The sequence below is a fragment of the Balaenoptera borealis genome, assembly GCF_965194805.1.
Source record: "Balaenoptera borealis genome assembly, chromosome: 2".
Lineage (NCBI taxonomy): Eukaryota > Metazoa > Chordata > Mammalia > Artiodactyla > Balaenopteridae > Balaenoptera > Balaenoptera borealis.
The window spans coordinates 145,819,138-145,834,195 of NC_138867.1; the positions used below are offsets into that span (position 1 = coordinate 145,819,138).

At 42.0% G+C, this 15,058-nt stretch overlaps 1 protein-coding gene across 2 annotated transcripts in view; it reads left to right on the forward strand.

Moving 5' to 3' along the window:
- TTC1 (tetratricopeptide repeat domain 1) overlaps positions 1 to 15,058 on the forward strand; it is a 75,647-nt gene that overhangs the window by 57,598 nt on the left and 2,991 nt on the right. For both annotated transcript variants that reach the window (XM_082379901.1, XM_082379900.1), the window contains 3 exons: positions 1,835 to 1,871; positions 6,539 to 6,687; positions 8,931 to 8,985. In XM_082379901.1, the coding sequence (XP_082236027.1) occupies positions 1,835 to 1,871; positions 6,539 to 6,687; positions 8,931 to 8,985 (241 nt within the window). The remainder of the gene's footprint in view (positions 1 to 1,834; positions 1,872 to 6,538; positions 6,688 to 8,930; positions 8,986 to 15,058) is intronic.

A 15,058-nucleotide genomic window follows, 5' to 3' on the forward strand; every position in this document is an offset into this window, starting at 1 on the left:
GGAAGTGATGGGTTAACTGCTTTAAGAAGAATTTCTGAAAGGCAAGTTTGCAGGCTCAGCATCCCTGACTGGGTGTGCCTGGGCAAGCTTTATGTTTCATGTCGGGAGAGGGAAAAGGCAAACTGGAGTTAGGACAGAGTTTCAGCTCTAGGCCTGACTACACAAGAGCAGACAAAGCCCTAAAAAAATAGGCTCTAAAAGTAGTTACTTGGGGGCACAAAGAATACCACCACAGCAGTTGTACACATAAGTTATAAAGATTTGGGACTTCCCCAGTGGTGCAGTGGTTAAGAATTCGCCTGCCAATGCAGGGGACACGGGTTCGAGCCCTGGTCAGGGAAGATCCCACAGGCCGCAGAGCAACTAAGCCCGTGCACCACAACTACTGAGCCTGCGCTCTAGAGCCCGTGAGCCACAACTACTGAGGCTGCGTTCCACAACTGCTGAAGTCCGTGTGCATAGAGCCTGTGCTCCACAACAAGAGAAGCCACCGCAATGAGAAGCCCGCGTACTGCAACAAAGAGTAGCCCCCGCTCACTGCAACTAGAGAAAGCCCGTGCGCAGCAACGAAGACCCAACGCAGCCATAAATTAATTAATTAATTAATTATTTTTAAAAGTTATAAAGATTTACTCCGATTTCAGTTTAAAATATGAAGCTGAATCTTAGATTTATAGAAATCTAATAAGTTGGGGAAATACTGACTTACAGATTTCTTTACTACAGGACTTCTTGTTAGAGTTTTTAATATGTGAATTGCTATGATGAACACTGGAAGAGATAATATAGTTAGTGTTTCCCAAATGACTCTGGAACCTTTTTTGCTTATTGTGGGTAAAATACACATGCTACAAAATTGACCACTTTAACCATATTAAAGTATAGAATTCAGTGCCATTCACAGTGGCACTGAATACATTCACAGTGTTAGGCAGCCATCACCACTGTCTGGTTCCAAAATTTTTTTTATGGCCCTAAAAGGAAACCCATTAAGCAGTCACTCCCCATCCTGGAACTGTTTCTGATTGAATCCTGAAACTCAATTTGGTAGACATTGCTCTAAAATATTCTGCAAAATATTTGGCATTTGCTACAGTAGCCATTATGGAAGTATTGAACGTTTATTTGAACTAACATTTCTCTAACATTGTAGAACATTTCTAATTTGGGGAAAATAGACATTTAGAGCTTAGAAAAGTTAAATAGCAGATTAGTGTCAGAGCTGAAACTAGAATCTAGTTCTTTTGATATCCTGTGTTCTTTCCACTGTGCCATGCTTCTCAATTCAGCAAGTTAAATTAGTTAGATATCTTATTTAGTGAATTGTTTTGTATTTTTGTTTCATCAGTGGATAAATTAAGGTTCATAACTGAGACTACACGACAAGCCATACAGTAGTCTGTAGATGGACCATCTGTATACATTTTCAAGATACCACTTTGGGTGCGATATATAACAGCTAGCCAAAGAGGAGGGTTATTAATTCAGTTATTCATATATCAGTCATTTGCCCTGTTAATTGATCACAAAATTTTCTCACTGTCAACATTCTAATGTAAAGTGTCTTGCAAATATAACAAGTCAATTGCAACAATCTTTAAAGATACTTTAGGAAGAAGCTACTTGAAAAATTTGTCACCAGGAGGCTTTCAAGTTAGAGCTGTGAGCATAGTTTGAATTTTAGCTTGGAAGTAACATGCATGTTTTGGTGTTATTTCCTCGAAAAGCATTCTGCATCTCCATAAGCAATTATTAATGATCAGCATATGTCATTGAGCCTTTGGGCTATTGAGACAGAATTAGGGTGACATATTAATGATCTGTTTCCTTTTAGGACAAGAAAGAGATGGCCATCGGTGACTGCAGCAAAGGTACAGCTTTTTGGTCTTGTTGCATGTTAACATACAAAAGCATTACCTCAGCTAGACAAGCAAATAAGGAGGCTCTCAGTCAGGTGTGTACTTGTACACATGTACTCTTCTTCTGAGGCAGTTAAAGAAGAAGCTCTCGGCCTTTCTTAGAGGTACTGCACAGTAGTTGTCTTAGTGTAAGCATGCTTTTGAATGGATAGTTCAGTCAGTTTATCCTGTATTGGTAAATATATGGAGAATAATTCCAAGCTACCTTGGCCACAGAAACAGAGTTTATTCCCTGTGTGTCCAAATTACTCTCCTTTGAAACTGAAGTTGAAGATCTCAGTTAGCTGCTATTGGGGTACCTGAATCTGTGTGTTTGGAAGGGCAGTTGCTGTTAGGGAATTGGTACTCTCTTCAGATGTAGTACTTAATCCAGACCTCCTTGCCATCATTTTAATTATCCTTTCAGGTTCCACACAATGAATCAAGCCTCTGCTATCTGAGTTCCGTCATGGTCTTTTCGTTCTACCAACTGATAGAGACAGCCCCAGACATAGATCACCATTGTTTTTTCCACAAATTTACTGATAGGCCAGACGGTTGTCTTGTCTTGGTGTGGAGAACACACAATCATTTTCCTTGCATCTTGCTACTCTCATGAGTCTTTCTAGCTAATTACTACTCTTGTGGGTTGTTGTTGTTGTTTTTTCCATTTTCCTCCTTTGGATAACATTTTCTCTGAGAGAATCATAGAGTTAGAAAGAACCTTATATATTATCTAATCCCACTCTCAGACCAAGCATGAATTCCCTCTTCTGTTTTGTTTTTTAGGTTTTTTTAACATGAATTAGTCACCCTCTCTACTGGATTTCTTTTCTTTATACTTGGTATTTCTATAGAGTATCTGAATGAAACTGTTACTACATTAGAATCTAGCAAACTTCTTCTGATCTATTTATCTTGGGCTGCAGCTAATTCTGAATGTACTGTTTTGTTTGGAAGAAGGTGTTTGACCTTAATCTGTGTGAGATGTGTGGGTTTGAAGAGTTTAAATTAGGAACAAGCTTCTGATTTTCAGTTCTTTTCTCTGTAACCAAATGGTGAGAAAATGCCTTGTAAGCCTGATTAGCAGGGTATACACTAGGAAAGAGAATTCATTTCTAGCTGTAACCCTCAGTGTAGGAGCCAAGAAAATGAAAGGAAGGGGGAGGAAAGTGTTTCCAACCAAAGTGTTTTCCAGATTTGTTTTTGGATTTGGTTAAATCAGTATTCATGTGCTTATACTTAGTTGTTATGGGCTGCATATGGGTTGTTGAACCCATAGGCCAAATACATTGACACTAGTATGGTTTATTTGTATTAAGGACCCTTCTCCTCCCACCAACCCCCCAAACACATGCCCACTCAATGCATAAACCCTGGCAAAGGACTTAGCTTATTTCTGAGGTCATATTTGGAGCTCATTACTACCAGTTATATGGAAGAGTATTTAATGCTAGTCACCTTTGGTCTTTTAGCCTTGGCATAAATAAAGTTTAATTTAATTCTGTTTATATGGATTGAGAAAGAAAATCACAAGTTAGAGTGAAAAGTTGACATTTGAGGTTTTTGTAAAGTAATCATGGGGAATTCCCTGGCTGTCCAGTGGTTAGGACTCAGTGCTTTCACTGCCGGGGCCCGGGTTCAATCTCTGGTGGAGGAACTGAGATCCTGTAAGCTTTGAGGCGTGGCCAAAAAAAAAAAGTAATCATGGGAAGAGTTCTTTCTCTTCAATACATACTTGCATTGTTAGAAGCTATCCACTAGTTGAGAAGGGGGCAGTATCTGAGTTAAAATGTAAATTAGGGGGTTCAGTTTTTTAAAAGATGTAGTAGAGGTCATTGGAGTTTTTTTTTTTTTTTTCCTGTGAGTATTATGTAGTTGGGAATATTTTAAGAGAATATGATGTGCTGGACTAAGGGGAGGTTGACAGCGTGTAAAGTTGAAATGTTGAGGTTTGGGTTCTTTCAGAAAACCTCCTGAACCAATATCCCCCTCCAACCCCTGTCCCATTTCTCTGGTCTGCTTCATTGAAAGATTGTCTATACCTACTGTGTCTCCTTTGTCTTCTCCCATTCTCTCCTCACGCATCCTTTGGACTTCTGTTTCATTCATGCCCCTGAAACCCTTCTTGTAAAGGTCACCAACAACTTCCTCTTGTTCAGTAGTTGCTTCTCTATCCTCATCTTACTTGACCTCCCAAAAGCATTTAACACAGTGTGTCATTCCTCATTTTCTTCTGTTGCATTGGCTATTCCTTTTTAGTCTCTTTTGCTGGCTTCTCTGTCAGCCTCATCATTTCGGAAGTCCCTAGTTCTTCATCTGTAGGGCCCTCTTCTTTTTTTTCCCTCTATATTTTCTCCCTATGTGATCTCATCTAGTTCTGCAACTTTAAATAACCCATCTCTATGCTATAGTTCATATTTTTGGCTCTGCCCTGTAGTCTGGAGCCCTGTATCCCATTGCAAAGTTGACACCTCCTCTGGGATGTCTAGTAGGCATTGCAGATTTAACGTGCCCAGAACAGACTCTGGTGCCTCCGCAGTCCCCATGCATGCATGCATGAATACAACTTGAGGTTAGTTTTTTTCATTCTAATGAATGACATTATTATCCATTATTTACTTGCTGAAATGAAAACCTTTGGAGTCATCCCGGATTACTCTTTCATTCATTCCACATGGCTTAATTGATTAGCAAATCCTTTGGGCTCTGATTCAAAGACGTTTCCTTAATCTGGCCTCTCCTTTCCGTCTCCAAGGTTAGCAGCTTAGTCAGCATCCTCCTCGCTCATCTGGACCATTGCAGTGACGTCCCAGCTGTCTCTGCTTCCCCTCGTCCCCTCCACACTGTAGCCAAAGTGATCCTTTAAAACTGTAAATCAGATTATGTCTTAATCTTCTTAATCTGCTTGAAACCATTCCAGTGGCTTCGTATCACACTTAAGAAAAAGTCCAAGCTCCCTTCCCTGGCCAGCAAGGCCTCCGTGACCTGCTTGTTGCGCATCTTCAACCTCATCTCTGCCGCAGCCCTTACCTAGTCACCAGCAAACACGTCACAGTTATTCTTGCTTTAGAGCCTTTACTCTTGTTAGTCCTTTTTCCTGTGTGCTCTTCCTCGGCTTTTCAAATGGCTGGCCTCCCTCAAATAATCCTTTTTGCATATTTGACCACTCGCTAAAGTTACTTATTCCCCTCTTCACTTGAATTTACATCACCTTGTTTTACTTTTCTCTACAGCACAAAACTATCTGAAATTATTTGTATGCCATCTTCTCTTGCCTCCTAGAATAGCTTAAAGCTTCATGAGAACGTGGACGTAGTCTGTTCTGTTTGCCACTAGTATACTCCAGAGATACACTGCACTAGGTGCATATATTAGGTACTAAATAAATAGTTACTGAAAGCGTGAGTGAATTTAAAAACAAGTATATCACTTGAAAAGAAAAAAAGTTCTAGAGCCATGATATTGCTTTCTTTTTTTTTTTTTTTTAATTATTTATTTATTTATTTATTTTTGGCTGTGTTGGGTCTTCGTTTCTGTGCAAGGGCTTTCTCCCGTTGCGGCGAGTGGGGGCCACTCTTCATCGCGGTGCGCGGGCCTCTCACTGTCACGGTCTCTTGTTGCGGAGCACAGGCTCCAGATGCGCAGGCTCAGTAGTTGTGGCTCACGGGCCTAGTTGCTCCGCGGCATGTGGGATCTTCCCAGACCAGGGCTCGAACCCGTGTCCCCTGCATTGGCAAGCAGATTCTTAACCACTGCGCCACCAGGGAAGCCCCATGATATTGCTTTCTAACAGAGAAAGAAACAACTCAAAAAAGAATACAAGACTGTAGTATACTTGAACCAAAACGCGGGCACTGGATTATTGGAAAGGTTGTTGTTGGAAAAAGGAGAGGATATTATGTGCCAGTGATCTAAGGGTGTTAGAGCGGGTGTTTGAAGGAACAGTGAGGATTTAGCTAAAAATGTAACCTCAGGAGTCAAGGCACGACCTCAGTAGCTGAGGCCTAGAAAAGAGAGAATGATAGCAGAGTCTGCCACCAAAGTTCTCCCTCAATTTTTTAATGTGTGACTTCAAATTCCCTCTTACTTTTTCACTGTGCCTTGAGCTCTGTGTTTTGGCCTGTTCTGAAGTGGGTGAAGGACAAGTAGGTGGAAAGCAGAACTTGGGTATGGACCAGGGTTTGGTAAACTACAGTCACAAGCCAAATCCAGCCTGCATGCCACCTGCTTTTTTACAGCCTACAAGCTAAGAATGGTTTTTACATTAAATGGTTGGAAATAAAATTAAAAGAGAAGTAATATTTCAAGACACATAGAAATTATGTGAACTTCAAATTTCAGTATACATAAATAAAGGCTTATTGTGATACACCTAACCTTATTTGCTTATGCATCGTCTATGCTTGCTTTCATGCTACAATAGCAGAGTTCAGTAGTTGTAACAGACGGTCTGTCCCACAAAGTCTAAAATCTTTATTATCTGCCCTTTACAGAAGAAGTTTGCCAACTGTAGGTATGTCCTTTGACAAATAACTTTTCCTTATGGACCCATGGAGAATAATAAAGAAACTTGATATAGCTGAGGATGTATAGGCCCTTTTTCCTCATGGTGACAATTATTTCTTCTCTTTTTATAGCAATTCAGTTAAACCCCAGCTATATCAGGGCAATATTGAGGAGAGCGGAGTTGTACGAGAAGACTGACAAGCTGGATGAAGCCCTGGAAGACTATAAATCCATACTAGAAAAAGACCCATCAGTACATCAAGCAAGAGAAGCTTGTATGGTAAACCTAATTTTTTTACAAAAATATTTTCTATTCCTTGTGTTGCTACTCGGTGAATGTTAAATAATCCTTAGAGACACAACTATATGCCATTTCTAAGCTTTTGAGAAGCTTATCAGAATATATGGGAGATAGAACTTTGAAGTGGTGGCCACACACCCACTGTACCGTGCACTATGTAATCTTCATTCTAAAAGTGTTATCTGTGTAAACCTTTAACATCTAGGGTTGACAAGAACTTTATTTCATTGTTGGACTAGGGAAATCTTGTCTACTTGTAGGTGCCTGGTTTAGTTGAAAGTGAGTCTTAATATTATAGGTAACAAATTTCTGGTTTTGTTTTCATCCTTTTCCTTACTCAGTCACCAAGTTTCTATTCATTGTCATATGGCCAGCACATTTCCAATTGAATATATCTTAAACTAACTTTCTTATCTCTCTTAAAATGACTCTAGTTCTTGTCCTTGGCACTAAAAATCCTTTTGCTTCTAAATGACATAATATTTTTTATGTCAGTTGTAAGTTAGCTAAATGTTACTGGTTTTCCTCCCTTTAAAAATAACTGCAGATTTGTGCTTTTACCTTTAGCACCACTCTTTGATTATCTCTAACGCACAGAGCAACATACACTCTGAAGGATATACTGCAGTATTGGATGTGTATATCTTATTGCCCCAAAATAATGCGTGTTCAAGTAAGTTCGACAAACACTGGCTTTAACTAAACAGGTTTCTTCGCTGCCAGACTTTTCAGAGGGCCATTACGATGGAGATGTCCGTTCTGAACCCAGTACGCAGCAGAGGTGGCAGGAGCCGGGGAGCTACAGGAGTCTTTTATTTAAGCCACAGTTCTCGGTTTTGTTTTTTGAATTGAGGGCACTTGCCAGCATTTACAAATGGAAAGATTTTACTAGATAAAAATCTAAGTCGGGCTCCTCTTGAAATTGAAAGATGCGGACAGGCTGGCTCCTCCTTGAGCTCCCACACGCTGGCGTTCAGCTGGAGCTCTCGATTCCACGCTGAGCACGCCCGTCCTATTGCCTTACACCCGGTCCATTACTTATTTACATTTCCTCTCTGGCCCCTGAGGGCATCTGAGCCCCTGCTATACGGGTTCCCATCTAGTTCATGGGACTGTTATTCCACCAAGCTGACCTGAGAAATGTTGACTCATCTCCCTGCACTAATATTCTAGGTGGTTTGGGTTTTGTTTTGCTTTGTTTTTATACCCACTTGAGGTGAATTCCTTCAGTAACAACAGATCTTTTGAATAATGGGAGAAGGGCTCGTTGGGGTAATTAAAATACATAAGCAATTTGAAAGCAGTTTTAATCCTTTATCTGACTTTTAACGTATCTCTGAATGGTGTTAGAATTAACTTAAATGTGACATGAGGAAAGGGAATAGAGTTCTTAAAATCTTGGCTAAATTCTTGGTAGCCTTTATCCTTGTGAAATTAGTTTTAAGAGTTCCGTGAAAGGGAGCCCTTTTTTAAAGCTAGCTGTCATATGCATAAAGAATTTATTTTATCTTGAATTATTACAACTGAGTTAATACTGGACTCCCAGAGTACTTGGGGGCAATTACAGAGCTAAAAGTGACCATAGAAGACTCTAATCTAGATCAGCTGGAGGTGATTTGGTTCCAGGGGACATTTGGCAGTGTAGGGAGGCACTTTGTCATGACTGGGAGGGTACTGTTGGCATCTGGTGAGTGGGGGCCGGGGATGCTCTAAACAGTCTGCGATGCACAGGACAGCCCTACAGCAGTTACCCAGTCCAGAATAGCAGTAGTGCCAAGGCTGAGACGATCTGATGCTTTCTCAACAAATTAGATTATATAAAGAAAGGACTTCAAGTTAAAAAATACAAATGAGCAAAAAAATTAATAATATAAATATCACCTATAATCCCACCACCTAAATATACCCCTGTAAACATCTGGTTTGTATCCTTTCAGACATTTTCTCTGTGTGTGTGTGTGTGTGTGTGTGTTTCACCAAGTTTTTATTGAGGTCCTCCTTGGGCCACTGTGCTAAGAACTGGGAATATAGCATTGAACCAAACCAAACTCCTGTCTCTGTAGCTCCCCCGCAGACAGACATTTGTTTTTCTCTATGTTTAATAGGCTCATGTATATGTACTTAACCTGGTCTCACTTTCACATGAGGTTTTTAATGTTTCTCAAATTCAAAATAAATCCAAAAGATTTTCACAACCCACGTTTTGGTGCTTTTTCCCTCAGAGGTTACCTAAGCAAATTGAGGAACGTAATGAAAGACTAAAGGAAGATATGTTAGGTAAGTCTGCTTTCCTTACCTTCTCTTGACCATAAATAGCTAGGAAGCTGGGGATGGGGCCATCAATACTTTTATTCATTAGAGGAGAATACAGCAGTTAGAAATAGCTTTGGGGCCCTTCGTTTGTTGTGGGCACCAGTACCGTGGGGCTAGTGAGTTCTTAGCCATTTTTAACTCTAGAAGGAGCAGTTTGGTTTAGAGTGGATAGCAGCTTTTCAAAAACTAAACTTCCATTTTGTGTGTGTTGTTTGGGTTTTTTTTTGGAAAATTTTCCTGCCTTCAAGAATGCAAACATAATTAACTCCCAACCTGGGCTGCCACCAACCTCTGTTTCAGATCATGAATTTCATAAAAACAGTTGAATTTCTTCATTTGAGTAAACAACTTCAGGTTTTTTGGTTTTTGTGTTTTTTATTTATCTATCTGTCTATCTATCTATTTATTTATAGACCCAATGGCTGCATTGGGTCTTCGCTGCTGTGTGTGGGCTTTCCCTAGTTGTGGCGAGCGGGGGCTACTCTTCGTTGTGGTGCACAGGCTTCTCGTTGCAGTGGCCTCTCTTGTTGTGGAGCACAGGCTCTAGGCACGCGGGCTTCAGTAGTTGTGGAGCATGGGCTCAGTAGTTGTGGTGCACGGGCTTAGTTGCTCCGTGGCATGTGGGATCTTCCCGGACCAGGGCTCGAACCCATGTCCCCTGCATTGGCAGGCGGATTCTTAACCACTGCCCCACCAGGGAAGTCCCAACTTCAGGTTTTAAGTTCATTAGGATGCAATCAGTACAAGCCAATACCATGTCAAAACCAAGGGGATTTTTCTTTTGAAAATGGCCTTCAGAGTCCCTTTAGTGTTTGAGAACACATGAGAGGGCAAGAATTAGTAGGAATAGGAAGGGGGGAAAGACTGTGGGTTGGGGGGTCGGGGAAATGGTTTCATTTGACCCATGTTTTAGTTACTTCTTATATTTGCCAAAGCATGTTTATAGTTGGAATTAGAGAGTTCCTCTCATGAACAGTCTGCTTGACTAAGGGGAGTAAAGGCTCCTGGACAGAGACCTGCCCAGCATAGTCTGCTTATAACCTGTCTGATAGTTCTCTGTTCAGGACCTCCTATATATTTTTCCTTATGAATATTTTCTAAATCTATATTGTGAATTGCAGTCACATGGGACTAAAGGAAAATCATTTAAAATAAATTGAGCCTGGCCATTTATGGCCTTTAGGCATCAGTATCCAGAGAATGAGACAAATTTCCCCAAAGATCACTCTGAGAGCAAAGTTGATTGAGAAGAAGCCACTAACCTAGTCGATCCAAAGCCCTCCGGCCCCTGCTGGATAGACTCAGACTCCAAGGGGAGATGCTTCAGACTTGGGGAGATTTCTGGAGCCTTCCTCAGTTTTTCCAAAATTGGCTCTTTTCCTAATTTACATGTTTAATTAAATTTGACACCATGTTTGAGCAGAAAAGTTATTTTGGAGGTACTTTTTCTTCAAAGAAGAGGGAAAAGAACATTTTCTTACCTATTCACAATGATGCTTTATTTTAGCAAAAAAAAAAAAAAAAAAAAAGGAAAGAAAGAACGAGTTTGCGTTTAGCTGAGCTGGATTTCATGCTGAAAGAGATGACTTGGTGAATGAGCATAGTGGATTTGGAAAAGACACTTAGGCACTGGTCTCTGGGTCCATTTGTTTTGAACCAATATGGAAAAATAAAGGGAATAGGTATAAATTGAATCTTACTGCCATTGTCAGTTCCAGATGGAATCAAAACTTCCATCTGTCCTTGCCACTCTAAATTCTAATGAGCTGATGTTTCCTGTCTTGTGGCTTTGGCTTTTACTTATGTTGTTCCCTTCGTAAACAACTTAAGTTGCTTGGTAAATAACATGTCAGTTTGTTGTTACACATCAGTAGTCTGAATGGCTGGACTCTTTTATATTCTTTTTTTTCATTATTACTTTTGTCTGTGTTGGGTCTTCCTTGCTGCACGCAGGTTTTCTCTAGTTGCAATGAGCAGGGGCTGCTCTTCATTGCAGTGTGTGGGCTTCTCATTGCGATGGCTTCTCTTGTGGAACATGGGCTCTAGGCGCACGGGCTCAATAGTTGTGGCTCACGGGCTCTGGAGCGCAGGCTCAGTAGTTCTGATGCACGGGCTTAGTTTCTCCACGGCATGTGGGATCTTCCCGGACCAGGGCTTGAACCCATGTCCCCTGCATTGGCAGGCAGATTCTTAACCACTGCGCCACCAGGGAAGCCCCTTCCTTTATATTCTTAATGAATATAAGGATCATGAATAAAATATTGGTGCTGGGTGTCACCTCCCGTAGGAGAGCCTTAAAGGGAGAAATCACTCTCAGCCCCACAAGAGCTTTCTGATGTTCTTCCTTCCTTGTTACAGATGAACCAGCTTTGATTCATGTGCTTTGAGATTTTTGGAGGCTGGTCCCTCTAGAAGCACAGAGTAACGTCACTTGCTTAGAAGTTCTGAGCAAGCTTTTTGCAGTGGACTGCATGATTTTTAGTGCTAGTTTCTCTGGGAATGATGGCTTCTGCTGGAAGATTGGCAGTTAAAGATTTTTAAAACTGCTTAACACCATTTGTCACTGTCATTTACTAAGTTATGTGATTATTTAACAAAATGAGATTGTCTTCAAGTTTGTTTGATAATGTTGACTTGCTTTTCTTTTTCTCTCTGTAACTTGACTTCCTTTTTGTTAGAAAGAAGAGCTATGTACCCCCCTTCTTGGGAAAAAAAATTCTAATTGGAATTATGAATGGGTAGAACATACTTGCTCCTCTCTTCTTAGTCTGTCATTTATAAATGTCATCCTTAGAGCAGGAGTGGAGACCCAGGGTGGCAATCACTCATAGTGCCACAGTCCTTGCCAGAGAGGGGACAATCATGCTGACTTTGGATTTGAGGAAAGGGGTCAGTAACTGGAGTGCTTCCTTTTGTCCTTTTTCTGGGAAGATAGCCTGGCGGCTGTTACAGCCAGGAAATGACTTAAGGGTTTAGTCAGTGGTGTGGTGAGGCGGGAAAGGTGTCCTGGACAGAGCACCCCAAGAGGCTCAGAGCATTTAGCTTCTGTTCCAACCATTCCGGGAGATCTGCTCTTCCTACCTCAGTCGAGAGGCTGTCCTGACCTGGAAAACCTAGAACTGTGACATAAAACTCTTTGATTCCCCCGAAGGATCAAGAGACGTGGGTGAGGCACTGCCCCAGAAACCCTACCTTCCTTTCACTGGCACCCAGCTGCTCGGCACACATGGGCCTTGTTCCGCATCCAGCCCAGGTTTTCCACTTGTACCATGCCCTCCTTCCACCTTCTTGGAACATGTTGCTGGTCTCCTGATTCCTGAGGTTACTCAGGTGTTCACTCCTGGCCATTAGCATCCTAATGAGTGTGTAGTTGTGAACTGAATTAAGAATACCACCTTGTATGTTCCATGTTCAAAAGCTAGATTTGGAGCCAGAAGTAACTTGTTCATTGTCATTGTGCGGATGCAACAGATCTTTTTTGGCTACTCCTGCGCATTGTGTGCTTCTCTGCAAATGATAGAGGGTCCTAGAATCAGCTCCCTTGACAAATATCACAAGAGAGCCTCGAAATTGTTACTGTCCCTTAAAACTGCTGAAACCATACATGTGGGTATGGAAATCCAGGCTCTTTTTTTCACATTTCTCTTCCTGCTGCCCTGCCCAGTACTCATTACAGACTGTACACTTGCCATGCCATGTGCTCTGGCCACTGGAGCATCTCTCAGCCAGTTCATGTTGCTGTCACCCCCTCAGTAGGGAATGTCACTTTTGGGGTTTCGATGCCCTGCTTTTTGCTTCATTACCTAGTTGCTGCTCCTGTAGCTTCTCCTCTTTGGTAGTTCTTGGTAAGGCTTCTTTCCACTTCCACTTTCACCCAAGAGCTAACTAATATATAAGCATTTGAATTGAGTGTGAATTTTATTTTCTCTATTTTGTGCTCTCTTAATTTGCCTTTTGCTCAGAGGAAAGCAAGAGTCACAGCTTCATGGCTTAGTTTTCTGCCTCATAAGAGGAAATGCAGTGTCAGGATTCACTTGGATGCAATTTGGTTCTCCTAATAGGAGAAAGTCCTAAAGGATCTACTCCACTGGGCCCAACCTCAGTGATCTTAAGGAGGTGAAAACAAATGGCCTTCCAGGCTCTCCTGATGGTAAACTGACTACTGCACAGTCGGTATCTCCGAAGAGAAATTATGTGTAATGAGTCAGTTGGGTTTTTATAATACAGTGTTGCTTGGAGACACAGAAATTAATACTTATCAGAACTGGATCCAGTGCCAAGCCTTGATCTCTAGTCATAAATGTTCTTGTCTGAGCACAGGCAGTGTTGGACTCTTCTCTTTGCCATGGGATCTCTTACAGATGAGATCCTAACAGTTAGGGACATGTGGACACATTCAGGCTGAGTCATGGTGTCAGATTTGCTACAAGTGGAAATAAAGGAACCTAATACTGCCCAGATAAGGGGAGGGGTGGGATTTGGCAGCCAGTGGAAAGTGTGGCAGATAGGCTAGTTTGGCAGATGATCCTGTCTTGGGTTCAGCGAAGCTGCCCTTGTCTCTGAGCGCCCAACCTGACTGTGAACAGCAGCAGGGAGATACGTGCGTGTGTGATTGTGTGCAGAGCCAGGAAGGAGCATGATCTCTGCTGAAGGTGTGTCTCTACCACCATCATAAACAGTAAAAGGTGAATCTTGTAGACACGAAAACTTGTTGGTTGTACCTTAATGTTGCGCTCTATTTCCTTATGTTCCCATTGGCCCTACGCTAATTTCAGAGCTTTTTTTAATTGAAGTGTAGTTGATTTACAATATTGTGTTAGTTTCAGGTGCACAGCATAGCGATTCAGTACTTTTGCAGATTATACACCATTTGAGGCTATTACAAGATAATGGGTATAATTCCCGGTATATCCTTGTTGCTTATCTATTTTATATATATAGTTTGTGTCTGTTATTTCCATACCCCTAATTTCAGAGCTTCTTCACCCGACAGTGTAGACATCAGATGTTTGTTCAGTGAATTAAACGGCCTCTTTCCCGTTATGTCTCACCAACTTTCTGTCAGAACCACCTCCAGGCTCTCCTCTTGTGGCTTATTCTTCACTTTGCCCCGTAGCATTATTAACCCTGAAAGCTGTTCTCAAACCATCAGTGGCCTTCGCCGCGCCCTCCCACCTCCCTTTCAGCCCTTTGGACGCACTGCCCCCCCCTGCCTGCCTGTCTCCGTACGTCTGGTCCTACCATTTTTGCCTGCACTGCCCACTCCCTCCGTCTCAAGTGGTTGCAGTCCTGCCTGTCCTTTGATGGTGATTGAAACGCAGGCTCGCACACGCAAAGCTCTGCCAGATCTCCCTCCTCCCTGCCCAAGCTGGAGGGCATCTTCTTCTTATTGACTCTCATAGCATTTTATATCTCAGCTACATGTGAACTGGCTTCTGTGTGTGTCGTATCTTCCAGCTTATTTTGGTGTAAAGACAGTGTCCTGTATCTTTGCATCCCCGCCACACATATGTACTTAGTACATGTTGGTTGAATTAATTCAAGTCAGGTTAACCTCAGGTCTTCTCTAATGTGAAGACTATTTAATCATGTGTCTTTTTTACGTGTCTGCTACCTTCCAGGGACTTCATGTACGTTGTCTGTTTAGCAAGCAGACTTCCCATCTCCTGTTCTACTGTTCTGGCGATAATAGTCAAGCTGTTGTGGAATGTTACAAAGGCAGAGATACGAGAATAAAAGGAAAAAAGAATGATGCCATATGTGTTAGGTTGGGTCCTAGGAGAAACAGAAGGCAAGATTTGATTAGAAACACAAGAGAGGGCTTCCCTGGTGGTGCAGTGGTTAAGAATCCTCCTGCCAGTGCAGGGGACACAGGTTCGAGCCCTGGTCCGGGAAGATCCCACATGCCGCAGAGCAACGAAGCCCGTGTGCCACAACTACTGCGCTTGCGCTCCTAGAGCCCGTGCTCTGTAACAGAGACAAGCCACTGCAATGAGAAGCCTGTGCACTGCAACAAAGAGTGGCCCCCGCTCGCCTC